General features: G+C 43.9%; 1 protein-coding gene across 2 annotated transcripts in view; it reads right to left on the bottom strand.

Moving 5' to 3' along the window:
- Positions 1-21: 21 nt before the first annotated feature.
- Positions 22-24185, bottom strand: part of LOC140719252 (BTB/POZ domain-containing protein KCTD5-like) — a 40228-nt gene continuing 16064 nt past the window's right edge. Inside the window, exons 3-7 of one of the 2 annotated variants that reach the window (XM_073033737.1) lie at positions 15694-15785; positions 10834-10929; positions 8723-8848; positions 7141-7205; positions 22-648 (exon numbers count right to left, since the gene is read on the bottom strand). In XM_073033737.1, coding sequence (XP_072889838.1) covers positions 7161-7205; positions 8723-8848; positions 10834-10929; positions 15694-15785 — 359 coding nt within the window. In that variant the 3' untranslated portion in view covers positions 22-648; positions 7141-7160. The remainder of the gene's footprint in view (positions 649-7140; positions 7206-8722; positions 8849-10833; positions 10930-15693; positions 15786-24185) is intronic. The other variant, XM_073033738.1, reaches the window with a different exon arrangement.

Raw genomic sequence — 24185 nt, 5'->3', positions numbered from 1 at the left:
TCCCCACCCGCCCTCCCCACCCTCAGCACCACAACTACCCAAAGCTTCGACCTCTGACCGACTGTAAACAAAGACAAGACCCGGGGAGGACACAATGGCATCTGGTTAATATTCACTTTTTTTCTACCACACCTACATTAACAACATGCACCGCAATCCTTAGAATGGCAGCTGAAGGCCGAAGAATGAGCCTGAAGAGGCCGAGTTCCAATAGTGTTACCACCATAAATCACACCCTATTAAATAAAAATTAGCTGCCGTTATTCTGTCAGCATTAGACACAGCTTCAGTACAAAAAAGCCTCGATGATCTTTTGTAAGGAACTTCCTGGCTCCTGCAACCGACACGGAAGGAGATCCATTCCCGAGGAAGGCCGCAGTGCGGGAATCACTTTAGACGAGCCCTCTGCTGTTCTCAAGCAGGCATTTGACATCGAGAGGAGGATTTTTTTTTTTTAAAACAGATAAAACAAATAACAAAAAAAGTTGCAGAGAGACTGTCATGTGCATCCTGCTATGGCTTTTGGTGTTGCGATATGCTGTAGAATTCCACATCTTCCATACTGGGATACACATTAGGTATTAAAAAAAAGGAAGGAAAGGCATGTTGGGCACATCCTCACATCGTGGAGCCTTTTGCTTGTAAAAGCTGTGGGGGGGGGGGAAAGAATAAAAAAAAATCAGAAAAAAAGGTTTTAATTGCTGATTGCAACAAAGAAAATTTACAGTCAGATTTCCACCCACTCCCAATCCTGCTGCTTCTGACAACTAGCACAAATGAGGCAGCTATTCACCACCTCCACTCACATTAATTTATTCCATAGTCTCTTGTCCGATGCTCATCCTCCTAAGGCAAAGGGCAGGCAGACCTAAATGATTACAGGGGTGGGATGAGGGGGACTAAAAGGATGAGGACCCTCCAAGATGCACGACCGTTACAACCTCAGCAGGATCATTTCCAGGCCAACTTAAATTCCGTATCGGGGGAGAAAAAAAAAGAGGTTCCAGAGAAACAAATCGGAATCGGGGGGGGGGGGGGGGTAAAATCATTTCAGCAAAGATCTGATGGGTCGAATGTCCTTCCTTAGAGGTGTAAGCATTCTGCACTGCGTGAAGGGAAGTAATGAAGAGGCACCAGGGCGTATCTACAGAAAGTGTCAGGGAGATTGAAAATTTGACTGAGTAGTGCCACAACAACCACTCATTCAATGTTGGCAAAACCAAGGATTATTGACATTAGGAGAAGGAAACTGGACATCCAAGGGGTCAGCAACTTTAAATTCTTCCGTGTTGTCATTTCAGAGGATTTGTCCTGGGACCAGCATGTTGGTGCCATTACAAAGAAAGCAGATCAGCGCCTCTACTTCCTTAGAAGTTTGGGAAGATTCGATATGACATCTACAATGCCTATAAAATGTATTCTCCCACCTTGGAAGTTTTCATGTTTAATTGTTTTACAAAATTGAATCACGGTGGATTTAATTTGGCTTTTTTTGACACTGATCAACAGAGAAAGACTCTTTCGTGTTAAAGTGAAAACAGATCACCACAAAGTGATATAAATTAATTACAAATATAAAACACAAAGTAATTGATTGCATAAGGATTCACCCCCTTTAATATGACACACCAAATCATCACTGGTGCAGCCAATTGGTTTCATAAGTCACATAATTAGTTAAATAGAAATCACCTGTGTGCAGTCAAGATGTTTCAATTGATCGCAGTAAAAATACACCTGTATTTGGAAGGTCCAACTGCTGGTGAGTCAGTATCCTGGCAAAAACTACAACATGAAGACAAAAGAACACTCCAAGCAACTCCGCAAAAAGGTTATTGAATAGCACGAGTCAGGAGATGGATACAAGAACATTTCCAAGTCAATACATATCCCTTGGAGTACAGTTAAGTCAATCATCAAGAAATGGAAATACGGCACAGCTGTAAATCTGACTAGAGCAGGTCATCCTCAAAAACTGAGTGACTGTGTAAGGAGACTAGTGAGGGAGGCCACCAAGAGACCTATGATAACTCTGGAGGAGTTACAAGCTTCAGTGGCTGAGATGGGAGAGACTGCGCATACAACAACTGTTGCCCGGGTGCTTCACCAGTCACAGCTTTATGGGAGAGTGGCAAAGAGAAAGCCACTGTTGAAAAAAAAAACCTCACATGAAATCTCGGCTAGAGTTTGCCAGAAGGCATGTGCAAGACAGACTCTGAAGTCAGCTGGAAGAAGGTTCTATGGTCTGATGAAACCAAAGTTGAGCGTTTGGACCATCAGACTAAACGCTATGCTTGGCGTAAGCCAAACACCACACATCATCAAAACTACACCATCCGTACCGTGAAGCATGGTTGTGGCTGCATCATGCTGTGGGGAGGCTTCATTGCAGCAGGTCCTGGAAGGCTTGTGAAGGTAGAGCAAATGAATGCAGCAAAATACAGGGAAATCCTGGAGGAAAACCTGATGTGGTCTGTAAGAGAACTGCAACTTGGGAGAAGATCTGTTTTCCAGTAAGACAATGACCCCAAGGATAAAGTCAAAACTACACAGGAATGACTTAAATACAACAAAGTTTATGTCCTAGAGTGGCCAAGTCAGAGTCCAGACCTCAATCCAATTGAGAATTTGTGGCTGGACTTGAAAAGGGCTGTTCACTCACAATCCCTGTGCAATCTGACAAAGCTTGAGCAGTTTTGTAAAGAAGAATGGGGAAAAATTGTGTCCAGATCTGCAAAGCTGATAGACACTTATCCACACAAACTCAAGACTGTAATTGCTACCAAAAGCACACCTACTAAATACTGACTTGAAGGGGGTGAATACTTATGCAACCAATTATTTTGAGGTTTATATTTATAATTAATGAAGATCACTTTGTAGAGATCTGTTTTCACTTTGACACAAAGGAGTCTTTTTCTTTTGATCAGTGTCAAAAAAGCCAAATTAAATCCACTGTGATTCAATGTTGTAAAACAATAAAACATGAAAACTTCCAGTGAGGGAGGGTGAATATTTTTTTATAGGCGCTGTAAAACATGGACAAACATCTATAGCTATATGTTGGAGAGTATATTGACTGGTTGCATCACGGCCCAGTATGGAAGCACCAACTCCCTTGAACGGAAATCCTACTGGATACAGCCCAATCCGTCACAGGTAAAGCCCTCCCCACCATTCAGCACATGTATACGGAGCATTGTCGCAGGAAGGCAGCATCCATCATCAGAGATCCTCACCACCCAGGTCATGCTCTCTTCTCACTGCTGCCATCAGGAAGGAGGTACAGGAGCCTCAGGACTCACTACCAGGTTCAGGAACAGTTATTACTCCTCAACCATCAGGCTCCTTGAACCAGAGGGGATAACTTCATTCAGCCCATCACTGAACTGTTCCCACAACCAATGGACTCACTTTCAAGGACTCTTCAGCTCACGTTCTCAATATTTATTTATGTTTGTATTTATTTTATAGCTACACAGTTTGACATCTTTGCACATTGGTTGTTGTCCATCCTGTTGGGAGCAGCCTTTCATTGATTCTACTGTGTTTCTTGGATCTACTGCAAGGAAGTGAATCTCAGGGTTGTGTATGGTGACATGTAAGCACCTTGGTAATAAATTTACTTTGAACTTTGAACAGCGGAGGCAACTCCAGCTTCCATTAATGGTCTGGTGAACTGAACTCATCATCTTTAGCTTCATTTTCCAAACACATCTTAAAGAGAGGAAATGGTGGAAATGCTCCATAGTGTTTGTGAGGAAAGAAACAGAGTTAACATTTCTGGTCAAGGACCTTTGATGCAAGAGCCAATAAACCTGTAGCACAGACTCTTTCTCCCCACACAAGATGCCACCTGATCAACTGAGAATTAGCAGCATCTCCTGCGTCGTTTCCAAAATTCCAGCATCCATGGTATTTTGCCTTAGTAAAGTGAAAGGTCACTCCACTGTCCACAACCAGTCAGTAACCCTCACATTAGGCAGTTTGACGGCTGTTACAACCCTGGGCAGCAGCAGTCATCTTGTTCGCTATTCAAACCGCAGGAGCAGCTATTTCCCCACAATGGGAGGTTAGTCCCACCATTTTCATGTGGCATTGTAGCTCTTGGCAATGATGACATAGCTTTAGGGTATGTTCAGGAAAAATTCTATTGGGGCAGATTTCAGACTTCAATCCCAGTGTCCTTTGCAAGGAGTTTGTATGTTCTCCCCATGGAATTCATGGGTTTTCTCTCGGTCCTCCAGTTTCCTCCCACAGACCAAAGACACACTGGTTAACTGGTCACTGTAAATTGTCCCACGATTAGTTTAGGTTTAAATCAGGGGTTGAAGGGCAGCGCAGCTTGAAGGGATTGTTCCCCTCTGCATCTCAGAACAAATAACTGAACAGATAAACTCACCTGGGGCTTCCAGCCAGGTACGGGTATCGATTATAACTGACGTTTCGATGACTAGCTTTGCCACCTTCATCAGGGATGATGCTGTACCCGGCTGGCAGCCCGAGAAGAGTTTACTCGTCTTATACGCCGGGAAAGCACCAAATCCTTTTTCAAATGAATAGACCTTTGGCAGACACGTTCTTCAATTCTCAAGGAGGCTGACCGAGTTAATAGCAAGTGAGGCAAAGCAAGTTAAAATACGAACTGTTTTATTGCATAATGGTTAAAACATACATGGATGATGAGTGAGATGAGAGTTTTTTGGTTTAGTGACTTGCATTTCTGGTACAAAGCACAAATATAAAAGCAGGAAACACAATGGTCGTCAACTGTAAACTCAAGTAGGGATAAAGAATCAAGTGTCCTGGTGCACTGTACAAGCTGGAGGGCTGCTCAGTTCACAATGTTCTCACTGCTCAATGCACACGATGTCCGCGCCTCACTTTCAGAACTTGTTCCCAGATTTTAAAAGGTTCACTTAAGTCATGGAAGTGCATAGCGGGAGACAAACACATGCAAAGCGACTAAGTGGATGGTCAGCTACGCACAAGAGGGCTGCATAGAGATGGTCACAAGAACTTTGCTTTTAAGCAGGGGTGAGACTAGCTGGTGCAGTCGTAAATATACAGCTCAGCATGGCAGCGTACTAATTCAAAGTGAGAGTTCTACAGAACGCACAGGCACAGCCCTAAGGGAATTCACATGAATAAGGGGGAAATGAACACATACTGAAAACTCGGAATCTCATGCGCGCACACACACAGATAACATGTGACACCGCGCGTCACAGTCGCATAGTGGTTAGTGTGACACTATTACAGCTCGGGGTGGAGTTCAGAGTTCAATCCAGGCATCCTCTTTAAGGAGTCTCTGTACCCGTGGAACATGTGGGGTTTTCTCAAGGTCCTCTGGTTTCCTCCCACAATCCAAAGATGTATCAGGAAGGTTAATTCATCACTGCAAATTGTCCCATCATTTGGTTAGGGTTAAATCGGGGTTGTTGGGCAGCTCGAATTAGCAGTTTCGCAGGCACTTAAACCATCCCGTCTGACACCAGCAATCGTTCCATGTTCAAAATCTCTTTGATCACATTTCTTCCCCATTCTGATGTTTAGTCTGAACAACTGAACCTCTTGACCATGTCTGCATGCTTCAATGTAACCATGTGATTGGCTGATGAGATATCTGCATTAATAAAGTGTCTAATAAAGTGAGCACGGAGTGTATATTACAAGTGGTGTATAATGAAGCATGAGTCTAGTGAGCATTAGAATAGTCAGGCCTGGGGGTGACAATGGCATGCATTGAGATTTCAATAATGGAGGGACAAGGATGGAAGTGGAAATAAACTACCTGTGATTGAACAGTACACAGCGTTGGAAATTCAGCTTGGGAATAGTCAGCTTCAAGCCATCACAGTGGCCAGAAGGGGTTGGAATTGGTGACAGGCTGGGAATGGATGTTCACCTGTGTACCTAGAGCATCACATGGAACTGGAGGGAATGCAATAGAGGAGAACCAAGTGTTCAAGACTTCCGTGTGGCTGGAGATGATCAAGATGCAACAGGCAATTGTGCAACTAGGGGGCCTAGGACATGGCTGCAAGGTTGAGGTTTCTGCCTGAGCCAACAGCCTGCCCTTCTGGGGCTACATTCGTGCCATAGTGCCCCTGGAGAAGGAGCATGCGATCTCTATGCGTATAGTGGGGGGAATTCTTTAGCCAGAGAGTGGTGAACTTGTGGAATTCATTGCCATAGGCAGCTGTGGAGGCCAAATCTTTACAAATATTTAAGGCAGAGGCTGACTGGTCCAGACATGAAGGGATACGGGGAAAAAGGCAGGAGATTGGGGCTGAGAGGGGAAAAAAAACACGGATGAGCCAGAATGAAATGGTGAAGACTTGATGGGCCAAATGGCCTAATCTGCTCCTCCAGTGTTCACTTCAACTGTTTGCATGATTTGTGTTTTTTTAACTTTCTCATGTGCAACAGGTTCTGTTATTTTAATTCTCTTTAATCGAGTTCTTTCAAGTTTCTTTCTTTGTGACTACTTGTAAGCAGACAAATCTCAAAGTGTACAATTTATACATTCTTTGATAATGAATGTACTTTGAATATCTTATGCTGTTATTGCCTTATTTCCAGGAATGGTGGGCCCCCACAGGGAATACAGATGGTAATAATTGAATTACCACCTGTATTAACAACAGTACTGGAACCCCTAACCTTTGTATGTATTTTGTGTTTGAATTAAGTTTTGTGAGTTTGTAAACAAAAAGGGCAGATCTGCAGACTTGAGGAAATGATGCTCAGGAAAGGAAGAGGAGCAATGAAGCTGCCCGAGACCCTCAGCTCCCATCTTGGAGAAATGAAAACTGAGCCAGGCCAATCCCAATGAGTTGGACAATGAAGAAAAGGCAATGGAATTCTACTGCAACGAAGAACGACACGGGTACAGAGACTCAATCATGAAGACAGGTCTGTGTACACATGTACACACGATATACAAAGAGGAAACACACACACACAGACTTGTGCACAAGCAATCTCCCATATGCACTAAAGCACTACTCATTCACCCTGAGGCTAGACCAGGTCTTGTTTGAACCTGCTCTGTGGGGTATTGCCGTTAGATCTACCACACACAAATGCAGAAATGGTCCCACCACCAGCTCGTTCTACGTCACTATCAGTTCTCACCACTGTGTACGAGTTACATTTTAGTCCCCGTCATTCATATCACAATCAGCTTCCTCGTCCTCGCCCTTTATCCAGCATGCAGCATGCACAAGGATTCAAATGTCAAACAGGAAAGACAACATGACTACAGATTAAGAAATCAATAACTTTTACAGTTTTTTTAAAAAACACTTTCAAATTTTAAAACAAGTTATTTCCACTTTTCCTGGCAACATTAGATGCCTCCATTTGATTTCAAGTCCACTTTGTCTCAGAGTAATCCCACTCTGTAATGTATTCTCCCCCACGTCCCTCAGTTCCATATTGCCATTTTTCCTAACACTCCATTACAAGGGGGGCAATTTACTGCGTCCAATTTACCAACATCCCCACTCATCTTTGGGATTGGTTGGGGTGAAGCGGGAGCACTCAGAGGAAACCCATGCGGCTACAGAGAGAACGTGCAAACTCCACACAGAGAGCAGCAGAGGACAGGACACAATATGGGTCGCTGGCACTGGTTGACAGTGTGTAAGGTCACTCAGAAGCATCACGGGTCCTCTGACGAGTGGAGAACCAGCTCCGCCAAGACAATACAGAGGCGTTGCCTTCACAACGGTCATGGAGGGTGTGGGAGTGGGCAACTTCCATTATCAACAGGTCTGTCAAATATTTTTTTTTAAAACTCACTCACTATCACTACACTTAAGCAGCAAGTCCAACTCATGTGACCTCTTTTTTTATACAGCCTCCCCTTTTGTCATGATAAGGCCTATCTCAGGGTGGAAGAGCATCTTATATTCTGTCCAGGTAGCCTCCAAACTGATGGCATAAGCATTGATTTATGCCATCAAGTTGGAAGCTACCTTGACGGAATAAGACATTAACTCCTTCCAGTAGTATATCATTCCTCTTCTTTCATTCCCCACTTGACCTCCTACCTCTTCTCCTCACCTGCCTATCACTTGCCGCTGGTGACCCTCTTTCTTCCCTTTCTCCCATGGTCTCCTTTCCTATCAGATTCCTCCTTCTCCAGCCCTTTTCCTTTCCCACCCATCTGGCTTTGCCCATCCCCTTAAAGATAAAGAGAAAGATTAGCTATTTGTCACATATACATCGAAAAGTACTGAGAACTGTGTCATTTGCCTCAAATCAAAGCAGCGAGGATCATACCGGGCAGCCCACAGATGTTGCCATGCTTTCCAGCACCAACAAGCATGCCCACAACTTACTAAACTGTGCGTCTTTTGGAATGCGGGAGGACACCACAGCAACCCGGGAAGAAACTCACGTAGGCACGGGCTGATGGTACAAGCTTCTTACAGGCATCGGTGGGAATTGGACCCCGATCGGTGGCAGGTGCCGCAAAACGATGCGCTACTATGTTTGTGGATTGAGACTTCAGTACAAGCCTTTGCGGTAGTTTTTACTTGACCATCACTAGTGACAGCTTGTCCAATCGGGGTCCAATTCCCGCCGCTGCCTGTAAGGAGTTTGTACCATCAGCCCGTGACTACATGAGTAAGTTCACTCTCCAGACCGAGTGGTTGCCAATCACCTCTGCCCAACCACAATGTCACTGCGCACAACACACCCCGCTCACCTTTGCTTTTCGACTCGGTTCACAGCTTATCCCGTTGGTGGTGTTGTGTAGCTCCTTGGAAACAACGCATAGAAACTCTGCCTGGTCTTCATTGCCATAGTTGTAGGAAGATCCAATGCTGACCAACTGAAACGAGAGCAACGTGCACTGATATAGCCACTGAATGCAGAGGCCCGTGGCACGCCAAAAGACTGAAGCACAACGATCACTGAACCACAATGAAGCAGGTTATGTAGGACCACTCCAGGCTTAAGGAGAGGGAGGTAGATAGGCAGATGGCATCAAGGAAAAAAGTTTAAAGCAAAATTCTTTGGAGCTCAGGGGAAGAGTGGGGGAATAGGATTCACGATAAGGCCACACTCAGGTTGGAGGATCAACACTTCATATTCCATCTGGGTAGCCTCCAATTTGAACAATGATTTCTCAAACTTCTGGTAATTTCTCCCCCCTCCCCCTCTCTTTTTCCATTCCCCATTCTGGCTCCCCTCTTACCCCTTCTCTTCTCACCTGCCGTTCACCTTAAGGTGCTCATGCTCCTTCCTTTTCACCTATAGCCCACTCTCCTCTCCCTTTCTTCAGCCCTTTACCTTTTCCACCCTACACTTCCCAGCTTCTCACTGCATCCCACTCTGCCACCATCCCTCTCACCTGGCTCCACCTATCACCTTCTTTCATGTACTTCTCCCCCCGTCCCCTCAACCTTCTTACTCTGGAATTTTCCCCCTTCCTTTCCAGCCCTGATAAAGGACCTTTGTCTGAAATGTCATCCCTTTATTCCTCTCCATAGATTGAGCATAGAACAGTACAGCACATGAACAGGCCGTTTGGCCCATGATGTTGTGCTAAACCAATTAAATTAGTAATCAAATGGCCAACTAAACTAATCCATTCTGCCTATACAAGGTCCACATACCTCTGGTTTCCTCACATCCATGTGCCTATCTAAATATCTCTCCCACCACCCCAGGCAGCACATTTCAGGCACCCGCCACTCCATGTAAAAAAAAAATGCCCTTCACATTTTCTTTGAAATTATCCCCCCTCATCTTAAATGCATGCCCTCTAGTATTAGGCATTTCAACTCTGGGAAAAAGATACTGTCTATCTACTCTATCTATGCCTCTCATAATTTTACAAACCTCTATGTTACAAACCTGGATCTCCCCTCAGCCTCCACCACTCCACAGAAAACAACCCAAGTTTGTCCAAACTCTCCTTGCAGCACATGCAGTCTAATCCAGGCAGTATCCTGGCAAACCTCTTCTGCACCTTCTCCAAAGCCTCAACATCCTTCCTATAGTGGGGCAACCAGACCTGTACCCAATACTCCAGACACGGCCTAGCTAGAGTTTTATAAACTGCAACACAACTTCCTGACTTTTGAACTCAATGCCTCGACTAATAAAGGAAAGCATCATAAGCCTTCTTCACCCCCTTACCAACCTGTGTGTAGGCACTTTTATAACATCCCAATATCCATCGGCTCACCAACACTGTTAAGAGTCTTGCCCTGTCTCTCTACATTTGACCTACTAAAGTGCAGCACTTCAGATTTGGTGAAGTTAAACTCCATTTGCCATTCCTCTGCCCATATCTGCAACTGATCTACATCCCGCTGTAATCTTTGTCAGTCTTCCGTGGTATCCACACCACCACCAATCTCTGTATCATCTGCAAACTGACACGTACATTTTCATCCAGGTGCTGCCTGACCTGCTGAGTTCCTGCAGCGTTTTGTATATGCTGAGTGGAATTGAATGTTTTTAAATTTAAATATATATAGGGAGTATTAGGATGCAAGCGCCAAACAGCTTCTGCTGGTGCCTCAAGTCTATAATTCTGTTCCAGTCCTGATGAAAGATCTCAACCTGCAATGGTAACTATTCTTTTTCCTCCCTAGATGCTAAGCTCCTCCATTATTAATCTGTTTCTTCCCTTTCTTGCGTGCACCACTCTAACAGGGCCCTGTTGCTTCCTGTCAACTTCTAGATGGATTACGCACATTGTATTTTTGGCGGGGGGTTGCGGGGGAGTAGCAATGCTGAATCTCAGCGCTTTATAAAGGGTCAGGATCTCATTGTTCCTGACATCGAGAGAGTTCGGAGGCTCACCTGCTCAAATTTCCAGCCATCAGACATAGTGGAAACCATTTGTGTCAGCTCTTCCTCCTGACACTGGAGAACTCGGTAAACATGTTTTGTAGGAATCTGCAGAGATACAACAGGAAGGTATTGGTTAACAATTTGCATTGAACTGCAGAATTTGTACCTCATCCGTTCTGACGGCTACCTATATTCCTCGTCACAGACCAATGCTTTGGTTAGTTGCATAATTCTGCTTCGGAACAAGGTGCAATGAGTTTGAACAAATTACATCTCAGGTTCAATTGAACCACGTTCACTTCTGTAAGATAGACAATTAGATTTATTACTTGTGAATCAAAATATACAGTGAAATGTGTCACTTGAATGAAGACCAACACAATACGAATACACTGGGGGCAACTGTCACCGTGCTTCTAGCACCAACACAGCACACCTACAACTTACCAACCCAAACTATGCGTCTTTGGAATATGACAGAAGACCGGAGCACTCAATGGAAACTCGTGGTCACAGGGAGAACGTGCAAAATCCTCACAGACCACGGCAGGAATTTAACCCTAATCACTGGTGTTGTTCCTCCAAGGGGACCGCAACCTTTTTCGTGGTTTGGAGGCTTGCGTCCCTCAATGACCCAGAGAGCCTTGTTGGCTGGAGTCAGGGCTTTGTGCTTTGGCTCTAAGTAGGTTCACCCTTGCCAAACAGGTCAAAGGGTTAGAGGCCAGACTAAGAGAGGTCCACCAGTCCTCAAGGTCTGGGGGATCAACTCAGGGCTAATAACCCTTACTGGTAAAACAAAACTGTTGTGGAAACAGCAATGAAGAATCCTTGACAATAGTGAAAACCAAGAGGATGCTCCTGACACGATAAAGGAAGACCAGAACACCACCAGAGATGAGGACTTTCACTGCTGTCCTAAGCGCTAGCAGCATAACTGGAGACATAATACCATCAGGCTAACCACTTTGCTACTGTGTTGGAAGCTCTCTTACACAGAGAAATTAGTCATACATTAAGCCATTGGGACTCTGGTTTATTTTAGTACAATATTTCCTTTCCTGGGGTGCATGGGATGTCCAGGGAACTGTAGCACCTCTGATGAAGGAATTTGTCATGTCCATTCCAGGGCAGCTCACTCACCTTTGGTCCCCACAGGACACTCTGCTCTGACCTCTGGCTCCAAGTAGCTGTTTACATGTGACAGTGTCCGCACCCCAAACCAGGGGAAGAGTAGCTGCTGGCTTCATACACTGGGGAGGCAGGGACATGCCTGTCCTAGCATGCGAAGGCAGCTCTGGTGGACTGGGCAAATGAGATCTACAGGCAGATCAAACGGCCAGGAAGCTGGCACTTGCAACACTCCACAGTCAAAGCACAGACGATGTCAGTCACCCACTGCGACCAAGGAAGACTCCAGTTTGTGGCGCTTGTTTGTACCACTGCAGTTAGACTTTGGAGGTCAAGAGAGTGGAACTGCCTCAGTGCAACGGCTTTTCCACTTTGAAAGAAACCCTACCGCACAGGTCTCCTGTCATCATTGGATAGCCACCACTTCCTTTTCAATAAATAATCAACACCATGGACTCTGCAATACAAGAGCCAGTCACCTCTTTACAAGAAAAAATAATTTCCAGTACACAAGTGTAAAGAGAATGAAATAATTATTACGCTGGATCAGATGCAGCATAAAAAGAACCCACAAGATAAAGAACACAATAGTAAAAAATAAAATCAATAAATGTAAATACATATATACATAAATTGATTGCATCTCCACAAAATGATGCCATGCACAGGAGAGTCTGTACATAAATTGACTGACAGAAAATGATAAAGTGATGGTCGTGGGGGGGTGTGGAGGTGTGGGTTAGTGGGTGGAGGTGTTGATCAGCCTTACTGCTTGGGGAAAGTAACTGTTTGAGTCTGGTGGTCCTGGCGTGGATGCTACGTAGCCTCCTCCCTGCTAGGAATGGGAGCAGCAATTCATAGGAGAGTGTGTGGAACCCTTCATGGTGTTACTGGCACTTTTCCAACACCTTTCTGTATACATGTCCTTGATCGTGGAAAGGGAGTGGATTCTAGTCAACAAACTCTGAATTAAGGCACAGCACTTGCTCTTTAAGCCACAAAGAAATGACCAGCAGTGCTGCACATCTGGAATATCAAATTGTCTGTTGAAGTACTTGCAAGTTACAACCATGCATTGACAGTTTCCGATAACTTACAAAAGGCAGCACACTGATGATTGACATCACAGAGATGGGGCTAAAAGTTCAACAAGACTGACGCAAACACCTCACGTTGGATTTCCGCTGTCAGGATTTAGTTGTAATGTTGCTTCATTCAAACTGCTACCTCAATAATAGGCTTCATATCATAGTTCATATACGTCAAAATGAGATTCATTTTCTTGCGGGCATTCACAGTACATACAAGAAATTCAATAGAACCAATAAAAGACCACCAACAGGACGAACAACCAATGTAGAAAAAAAACAAGCTGTGCAAATACAAAAAGAAAAATAATTAATAAACAAATAAGGAACATGAGATGAAGAGTCCTTGAAAGTGACTCCATGGTTGTGGGAACAGTTCAGTGATGGGATGAGTGAAGTTGAGTGAAATTATCTCCTTCGGTTCAAGCCCTGATGGCTGTTATAACTGTACCTGAACCTGATGGCAAGGGTCTTGAGGCTCCTGTACCTTCTTCCCAATGGCAGAAGTGAGAGCAAAGCATGGCTTAGTGTTGGAGTCCTTGATGATGAACACTGTTTGCCTGTGACAGCATTCTCCACCACGCATCTATTGAAGTTTGTCAGCATTTTAGACAACATGCCAAGTATTTCCAAACTTCTAAGGAAGTGGAGGTGCTGCTGTGAGCACCTCGAAGAAAGTAAAGAAGCTTTCTTTGTAATTACACTTGTGTGCTGGGCCCAGGACAGATCCTCTGAAATGGTAACACCAAGGAACTTAAAGTTGCTGACGCTCTCCACCTTTGATCATCCAATAAGGACAGCCTCATGGGCCGCCTCCTGAAGTCAATAATCAGCTCCTTGGTTTTGAATGAGAGGTTGCTGTTAGGACACCAATCAGATTTTCTGTCTCCCTCCTATATGCTGATTCATTACCACCTGTGATTCGGTCAAATTCAAATATGGCATTGGAGCTGTGCTTAGCCACACAGATGCAAGTATAAACTAGTTAAGAAACTGATTCTTCACACCATCACTGCTAACATCACAGCTTTCCAGTTAGACTTTTAGGTAGGACTGCCTGAACACTTCGTAAGCCAAGGTCCAATAACAATTATAGACATAGCCATAAAGTGCCACAGCAGATACAGGCCCTTTGGGCCATCTGGTCTGTACTATAGACAATAGACAATAGGTGCAGAAGTAGACCATTCGGCCCTTGGAGCCTGCACCGCCATTTTGAGATCATGGCTGATCATCTACTATCAATACCCGGTTCCTGCCTATACTGTTATTCTGCATAGTCCAATTGCCCCTCAAAGGATATTTGAGTAAATACATTAACAGAAAGGACTTAAGAGCAGGGGTTCCCAACCTTTTTTTAAGCCATGGACCAATACCATTAAGCAAGGGGTCCCTAGCTTTGAGGGATATTGGTCAAATGGGATTATCTTAAACTGACAATTTGGTCGGAATGGCCAAGTTGAGCTGAAGGGCCTGCATTAGTGCTGTTACTCTACGACTCTTTATAGAGTTTTGGTCACCCACCTACAAGGAAGATGTAAATAAGGATGAAAAAGTACAGAGAGAATTTACAAGAATGTTGCTGGGTCTGGAGGACCTGAGTTACAAGGAAAGATCGAATAGGTTAGGACTTTTATCCTCAGAACACAGAAGATTGAAAGGAGATTTCTTAGAGGCATACAAAATTAGGGTAAGATAGGGTAAATGTAAGCAGGCTTTTTCCACTGACATCGGGTGGGACTACTACTAGAGGTCATAGGTTAAGGGTGAAAGTTAGAGGGAACACAAGGGGAAATTATTCACTTAGAGGGTCATGAGAGTGTGGAACAAGCTGCCACCACGAGTGGTGCATGTGAGCTCATTTCAACATTTAAGAGAAGTTTGGATAGGTACTTGGATGGTAGGGGTATGGAGAGGTATGGTCTCGGTGCAGGTCGATGGGAGTAGTAGGCAGTCTAAATGGTTTGGCACAGACTAGATGGGCCAAAAGGCCTGTTTCTGTGCTGTACTTTACTATGACTGAAGTCCTTTTGCATCTCTGATTTTTAAAAGTTTCTCCATTTAGAAACCAGCCTAAGCCTTTATTCTTTCTATCAAAGTACATGACCACTTCTCGACACTATTATATCTGCCACTCCTTTGCCTATTCTCCCAACCTTCTGCAGACTCCCTGCAAAAACAGCCACATCAAAACACATTTAGAAAGTGGAAACAAGTCATCCTCAACCAAGGGAATTGGAAATCAAGTGCTTCAGTTTCCTCCCACAGTCCAAAGACGGTTAGAAGGGTAATCGGTCTTTGTACATTCTCCTATGATCAAGCTGGGGTTACATTAGGGGTTGCTGGGTGGTGTGGTTTGAAGGGCCAGAAGGGCCTGCTCTGTGCTGTATCTCTAAATAAAATTAATAACATATTCACGTCAACGATGACAAACAAGCCATGGTGACAATGTTCTACCTGACCCTGCACCACCAGGCAAAAAGAACAGTTCCTAATTCCTTGGTCTAGGCATAGATTAGTCAACTGAGCTTCACCATATGATCAAACAGCCAGCAGACATTTCATTCATGTATAGGATGTGTGTGTTAATGGCAAGCTCAGAACTTGCTGTCCATCCTTAATACAGAGGTGATAATCCACTCCATTTCCTTACCTGTGTGGGCTTGCAATCTCTCTCTTTGATCTTCTCTTTCACTAATTTGATCAAAGGTGCAATGTTGTAAAACTCTGCTTCTTCCAGAACCCCTGCAACAGAGAAATACACTGTCACCGTGGACCTGCACGCAACTCGTAGCCATGTGATTTGGTGCTACACTGACAGGGTTTTACAAAGTACACACAGCCCATCTGAATCTATTATTTTCAAAATAACCATATATAATTTTATTACTTTTAACACTGATTTTCTAGTAGTTTAATTCCCATCCTCACCTTCAGTTTGTTGCTACCAGCCAGCGAGAAGCTGTTTGTCCATCATATCTGACGGTGACAGGAAAGTTGTATGGGAGAGCTTTTAAAGTGGAAATGCCATTGCACTGCATCACTCCTCATGTCGCTTGCTCAGGATCCCTACCACCCCTCCCCCACCAGGACTACTCCTCTTTTGTACTGCTGCCACAAAACAACAAGTTTCATGAAATATGCGATTGATTATAAGCATAGAAACGTAGAAAACCTGCAGCACAATACAGGCCCTTCGGCCCACACAGTTGTGCCAAACATGTCCCTACCTTAGAAATTACTAGGCTTACTTACAGCCCTCTATTTTTCTAAGCTCCATGTACCTATCTAAAAGTCTCTTAAAAGACCCTATTGTATCCGCCTCCACCACCGTTGCCGACAACCCATTCCACGCACTCACCGCTCTCTGAGTAAAAAACTTACCCCTGATGTCTCCTCTGTACCTACTCCCCAGCACCTTAAACCTGTGTCCTCTTGCGGCAACCATTTCAGCCCTGGGAAAAAGCCTCTGACTATCCACACAATCAATGCTTCTCATCATCTTATACACCTCTATCAGGTCACCTCTCATCCTCTTTCGCTCCAAGGAGAAAAGGCCGAGTTCACTCAACCTATTCTCATAAGGCATGCTCCCCAATCCAGGCAACATCCTAGTAAATCCCTGCACTCTTTCTATGGCTTCCTGATGATTGTGCATGATTGTAGTACAAAGGATACCACAAAACTGATAAAGCTGAGATGGCCTAAAACACTGAATTGATTTAATCCTTTGTAGTGAACCACTGCAAATGCACTGAAGGATAATCAGGTCAGTAATTATACCCACTGGTCCACTGTGCTCCTGAACTTTGAAGCATTGCTGCTGCCTCAAAAAGGTCCAATTTATTTCCACCACCCACTCACGCTGCCCACATTAGAAATTTTCCCAACTCAGTCCACAACTGTACCGCAACAGCAAAGCATACTGGAAAAAAGAATCAGAAAAATTGCTGGAAATCCCCAGATCAACACCAAAGTAAATTTATTATCACAGTACGTATAATCGCACCATATAAAACCCCGAGATTCACGCAGGCATACTCAGTAAATTTCAAGAAACATAATAGAATCAATGAAAGACAGCACCCAAGATGGACAAACAACCAACGAGCAGAAGACAACAAATTGTGCAAATACAAAGGAGGAAAAAAAAAAGCAATAAACAGAGAACAAGATGAAGAGCCCTTGAAAGTGAACCCACAGATTGTGGGAAGAGTTCATATCCCCTCTGGTCCGAGAGCCTGATGGTTGAGGGGTAATAACTGTTCCTGAACCTGGTGGTGCAAGTCCTGAGGCTCCTGCACCTTCCTCCTGATGGCAGCAGCCAGAAGAGAGTATGACCTGGGTGGTGGGGTCCGTGATGATGGATGCTGCTTTCCTGTGACAGGATCATAATGAAGGAACTGGACATAAATAAATCGATAACCTTTAGTCCAAAGATCAATTCTATGATTGGCAGGTCTTGGGGCAAAGTTGGAAGCCAGACGGCTGTGAGCCTGAGGACTGGAAGCCCGGAGGCAGCTTGTCCGGTGGGGGTGGGGGGGGGGGGGGAAGGAAGGGGACTGTATGTGTGTAAGTAAGGAGGTGGGTGGGAGGGAGAGGGTGTGAAAGGGACTTGTTTTGCTACTGTTGTGCTCTGATGTTGCTTGTATTGTTCTGCTAAACGGTGAGGGCAAGCTACGTTGGCGCCAGAATATCCTAATTCGGCTCCCATGTCTTATGGACACTTATGGGCTGCCCCTCCCGCACATCCTTGGGTGTGTTGATTGTTAAGGCAAATGACATAGTTCACCGCATGCTTCAATGTATATGTGATAAATAAATCTGTATGTGATCTTTTCACCATTTGTAGAATCATCAAGGCTCACCTGGAGACAATGTTCCCTCTAAGCTGTGGACAGGCAGTAAAACTGAAATGCCCCCACGCACGTGGCCTTTGCTACACGCAGCTAGAAAAAGTTAATGAAACGCGAAAGGTCTTCTTTGTTGTACTGTATTTCATTATACCCTTCAATTAATGCATAAAATCTAAAGTATATGGATTTCCATTCTAAATATTCATGTATATTACTAAAAAAAACTTTAAAGTGCTGCACAGTTTTCAGGTCATGTGAAAATTTCCTCCCTAGAGCTACAGTTGGCCTGCGCAGCTGTTAAAAAAAATTAGAGGGAACATCGGTAGGAGGTCACTTGACTCCCTGGTTGTCTCGGTAAAGCAATAACTTAGCCCTAGTTAACCCAAAACATTAGCTGCTGCTGACCAGCTAAGCAGGTAAAGCATTCTCTCTTTTGTTCCATTACCCCCTGCAATTCTGAATTCATACTTCAGCATTTGAATTACTCCCTGAGGCGAAGAACTCAAGAACGTCACATGGAGCTCCCAGATCGTTCTCTGAAAGGCTAGTAACAAGCAAGAGTTCATTTAGTTGAGTTTGAGGAGATTTGGTTTGTCAACTGAAACATTTGAAAATTTCTACAAATGTACCTTGAGCATTCTGACTGGCTGCATCACCGACAGGTATGGGGGGGGGGGGGGGGGGGAGGGGGCTACTGCACAAGACTGAAGTTGCAGAAATTTGTAAAATTAGTCAGATCCACCCTGGGTACAAGCCTCCATAGTATCCAAGACATCTTCAAGGAGCGATGCCCTAAGAAGGCAGCGTCCATCATTAAGAACCAACACCCAGGACATGTGCTCTTCTCACTGTTACCATTGGGAAAGAGGTACAGAAGCCTGAAGGCACACACTCAGCGATTTACGAACAGCTTCTTCCCCTCTGTCATCTGATTTCTAAATAGTATTAATGGGTTCAATGTCTATCTCATTACTCTTTTTATTTGTGTTTTTTTGCACTACTTAACTATTTAATGGACATATACACAAAGCAATTCAATTTTTTCTCTATATTTATTTATCACTTATCTCAATGTACTGCTGCTGTAAAGTTCACAAATTTCACGACATGCGTCAGTGATAATTAAACCTGATTCTGAAGAGTTAATCAGTTACGGACAATGAAATTATGGGTTTATACTATTAAAACAGAAATGAGAGGTCGAGAAAAGCCTTCAAATACCATATGCAAATTTCTAAAGCATTTCATTGTAGGAACAAGCATTGTACACAGCTAAAATAATGTACAAGTGGTGAATGACTTAATGAGAAAAGAGTGGGAGGAGTCCATCACAGAGGATGAAGTGGTTTACAGTGAGAAATGTTTATGCCAGAGATTACTGACTGTTTAAGGACATTCATTCCCAAAATGGCACTACTAACAACAATGGTCTGACCCGGGTTCTATTCCGACCACTGTAAGGAGTTTATACAGTTTTCCTGTGACCACATGGGTTTCCTCCAGGCGCTCCAATTTCCTGCCACATTCTGAAAAGATGTATGGGTTTGGGTTTTATAAATTGTGGGCACATTATGCTAGTGCTGGAAGCATTGTGACTTGTGTCTCTTGCGGGCTGGTTCCAGCACATCCTAGCCTCGTGTTGATCGTTGACGCAAAATGAAGTATTTCACTTTATGTTTCAGTATACGTGCGACAAGAAAATTATTTTTGGTCTTAATGATGTTGAGTACAAGGTTGCTGTTGTAAACCACTCAACTAGTATATCTCACTCCTGTATACCCTCTCGTCAGCATCTGAAATTCTGCCAACGATAGTTGTATCGCCAGCTAATTTATAGATGGCATTTGAGCTGTGCCTAGCCACACAGTCATGGGTAGAGAGAGTACAGCAGTGGGCTAAGCACAAATCCCCGTGGTGCAGTGTTGACCGTGAGCGAGGTGGAGATGTTATTTCTGATTCACACAGATTGTGGTCTTCCAGTTAGGAAGTCAAAGATCCAGCTGCAGAGGGAGGTACAGAGGCCTGGATTCTGGAGCTTTTCGATCAGGACTGTAGGAACGATTGTGTTCAATGTTGAGCTGTAGTCAATAAATAGCATCCTGACATGGGTATTTGTATTTGTCCAGGCGATCCAAGGCCGTGTGGAGAGTCGTTGAGATTGCAGCTGCTGTAGACCTGTTGTGGCGACAGGCATATTGCAGTGGGTCCAGGCAATGTGGTCAAAGTCCAAAATTAATATTTTTCATCTGTATTCACGCCATATGACATGAAAGATAATGAATTCAGGGAGCGGTATGTGGTTAACCTGGAACTGGTCAGTGTTAAAGAGGCAGTTTTAGAAGTCATGGGACATAGGATCTGAAAAATCCCCTGGGCCATTTGAGATCTAGCTCAGCTGTTGTGGAAAGCAAGGGAGCAGATGTGAAAGAACCGTGTTTTAAAGGGGATTTCAGAGGACTTTATTTTTATTTTTTTAAACACACACTGGTAGATATTTGGATCTTGCTGCCAGAGGCGATTGAATCAGATACAATCTCTGACATTTAGACAGCTACTTAAATAGGCAAGACATTGAAGGATACTGACCCAGAGAAGGCAAGGCCACAAGACATAGGATGAGAATTAGACTACTCACCCCATTAATCTGCTCTGTCATTCCATCATGGCTGATTTAATACCCCTCTGAACCCCGTTCTCCTGGATATTTATTAATCAAGAACCTATCATTGCTTCTGTAAATACATCCAATGGCTTTGTCTCCACAGCAGTCTGAGGCAATGAATTCCACAGATTCACCATTCTCTGGTTAATTCCTCCTCACCTCATCTGCTCTAAAGGAATGTCCTTTCTACTCTGTGCCCTCTAGTCCTAGACTACCCAATATAGGAAACATCTCCACATCCACTCTTCGTAGACCGTTTAATATTTGATAGTTTTCAATGAGATTCCCGCAGTCTTCTAAATTCCAGCGAGTACAGGCCCACAGCCATCAAATGCTTCTCACACGTTAACCCTTTCATTCCTGGGATCATTCTAGTGAACCTCCTCTGGACCCTCTCCAATGCCAGTACATTAGATAAGGGTCCCAAAACTGCTGGCAATGCTCCGAATGTGGTCTAACATAATAAAGCCTCAGAATTATATCTTTGCTTTTATATTCTAGTCCTCTCAAAATGAATGCTAATGTTGCAATTACCTTCCTCATCACCAACTAAACCTGCAAGTTAACCTTTCAGGAATCCTGCTCGAGGACTCCCAAGTTCCTTTGCAAGTCTGATTTCTGAATTTACTCCTGGTTTAGAATGGGGGCATATAGAATTAGTAGAGATGAGTAAAAGGTTGGGCACGGATGTGATAGGCTGCAGGGTCCACTTCAATTCTGTACAACTCTCTATGTTTGTAAACAAATACCAAAATGGTAAAATTGTGGCATTAGTCCTAGAGCCAATATAGGACGATGACTGAACGGGAGTTCTTAGAATAAGATAAACTCAACCTTACCCACTGCATTAATTTTCATCAACCATACATGAATACAGCCAAACGAGACAGTGTTCCCCCAGGACCAAGGTGCAAATCACGGTACACACAGCACAAGGCGCACATACCAAGTATCAGTAAAATACAATCACACCAAGTCCAAATCCCAGAGTCAATGAATGTTGCAGCAGTCTGCAGTTGAACACAATACAGCTTGTCTTCTGCCGAGCAAACACTGGAGAGCAGCATCGACACCAGCGTGGATCCTGCACCAACACTGATGCCCGTCTTAGGCAGCTGCAAACAGACATCACCACAGCTTCCCCTGCCATTGGTCCCACCAAATCCAAGAACTGGGCTTGTGTCATTCCACATTACCAATATCCAACAGCATCCTGCGATCACAAAAAACAAGCGACTGAGGCAATCACTTGCTGTTAGACCGCACACAGCCTTCGTGCACCCACTCCGTTATCTCTCTCTACCATGCAGCACAGTCCACACTAATTTCCAGCTCCTTCAGTTTCTCCACCACAAGCAACTTGCTGATAGGGCATTTGAAGTTCTTAATGTCCAGCAGGGTCTTGCAAGCACAAAAAATGTTTTAAAAAAAAGAAAACACCAACACTAGTGGTTGGCCCCTTGGAAGCCACTGCATCCAAGCGTACTGCCATCTTACCATTAATATTCATCATCAATAAGTTACTCTTGCTGGATTCGACTGTTTAATTCTTATATTAGACTGTTTAATTAATATTTCCTTTGTAGTTTAACAAAGAATTATCTACTTGTATACAATTAACTGTGTATCATGCTTCCTAGTAGTAATAGTATGCATATAACAATTTAGATGCCTCCGGTGGATATACAACATATACTTCTGAAAAGCTCTGAAAGATTCTTCGCACTGCATTATTTGACTAAGTGGCTATCCCGATGATTGACTCTTATCTAAAAATTTGAATGGAATTTTCCTCGTCTCCCTAGTATAAAAATAGCTGGCCATAAGGCAGCACCATCTTTTTTTTTTAAACTTAGCTTTCTCTCGTTTCAACTCGTACACCCCCATCACTGTTCTGTCTCTGCTTCCTTTGTCCTATCAATGCATAGTAAAACAAATTTTGCGCCTCTTTCTTGACTTAGAAAAGAACCTTGGATTTAAACAGCACAATCCAATACCCTCTTCACAGATGAAATGGAAGAGGACACTGCACAAGCTGGTTACAGCCCATCACTGAGCTTTTCTGAACAGGACTCACATGATGCACAGATAATAAATTTACACGTTTTATTGATTGATTTTTTTTTAAACATACAAAACATTGCAGTAACAGTTATGAGAAACAAGAAATCCCAACACAAGGTGCAACTAATATTTTTACAAATAAGTATACATTTGGACTCAGGAAAAGACAAGCAAACAACCTTATAAAACAATCCCAACCTCTTGTCCTCTCCCACAAAAAGTTAACCCCCTTAACTACTGTTACAATGATACACTGTACTTTTTTAAAAAAGATTAAAGATCAGTATTTGTCACATGTACATCAAAATATACAAAGCAATGTGTCGTATGTGTCAAATCAAATCAGTATATTGTGTTGGGGGCAGCCCACAAGTGTCACCACGCTTCCAGTGCCCACAACTTACTAACCCTAATCACGTGTCTTTGGAATGTGGAAGGAAACTGGAGCACCCAGAGGAAACCCAAACAATCACAGGGAGAATGTTTAAACTCCCTAAAGGCAGCAGCGGAAATCGAACCCCGATTGGTGATAGCAGGCGTACTAAAGCAACTGCACTTACCGCCATACTACTGTAACGGGAGTTTTTTTCTTTTTCTTTGTTACTGTGTATGTAATCAAAATGGCGTCTTTGTTTTGTTAAAAGTAGGAATGCTGGCACCTGTGTTAATAGTAGGAATGCTAGCGACTTTGTTATGATAAGTGCTGGAAGCTTGTTTGGGACTGTAAACTGATTGTTGGCGGGATTTTGGGGAGTCGGGGCGATGGAGTGAGAGAGAGAGGACGGGATGCTGGAAGCTGGGCGACGGTCCCCGGCCCAAGGTGTTCAGTGATGAGAGAAGACGGAGACAGAGGAGTGTGGAGCGTCTGGTCGACCACCGTGGGGGTCCCAGGAGGCGGGTCGAGGAAGTCGGAGGGGATCGAATGGTGGCCATGAGACTTCAGTAATTGAGCTCCAACGATTGTGCACGAAGTGGTTTGGACTTTGATAAGTTTGGCGCCTTTTCTTTTTTTTCTCTTATTCATATATACTGTATCGTTAGTAATCGCTTAGTTATAGTAATCTTTATAAATTGTACTCATTTAATCGCATAAGGTGTACTGTCTGTTTTTTGGGCGAGGTGGGGACATCACACAGCATCCACACCAGCTGATTACCCAGTTTGGCGGGGCCGAAGGCTACTCCCCCTAGACTAGAACGAGTTTGAGCGATGCCTGAGGCGACCCAGGGGTTACACTACCAAGCTGCCTCCTGTTTTGTGGGAATGTACTCCTTTCACTATCCCTAGTGGAAAATTTCTCTCCCAACTTTATTTGCAGTGTGCTGTTGGTAATGTGCTTTGCACCTTGGTCCTGGAAGAACACTGTTCTGCTTGGCTATATTCAAGTAGAGTTGAATGATAATTAAATTTGAACTGAACTTGAAGTCAGCAGCACCAGAAACTTCATGCAAGCTGCTTTTCCAAGGGACTTACTCAATGACCCAATGAGAGAAATACAAAAACTTCATTGAGAAACAAACTGCTGGAGTTGAGCAGCATCTCCAGAGATACATGGATATTTCA

Source organism: Hemitrygon akajei, chromosome 31 (genome assembly GCF_048418815.1).
Source record: "Hemitrygon akajei chromosome 31, sHemAka1.3, whole genome shotgun sequence".
In the NCBI taxonomy this organism is placed as follows: Eukaryota; Metazoa; Chordata; class Chondrichthyes; order Myliobatiformes; family Dasyatidae; genus Hemitrygon; species Hemitrygon akajei.
Note: the sequence above shows the minus strand (reverse complement) of the source record. Positions and strands in the feature narration are given on the sequence as shown.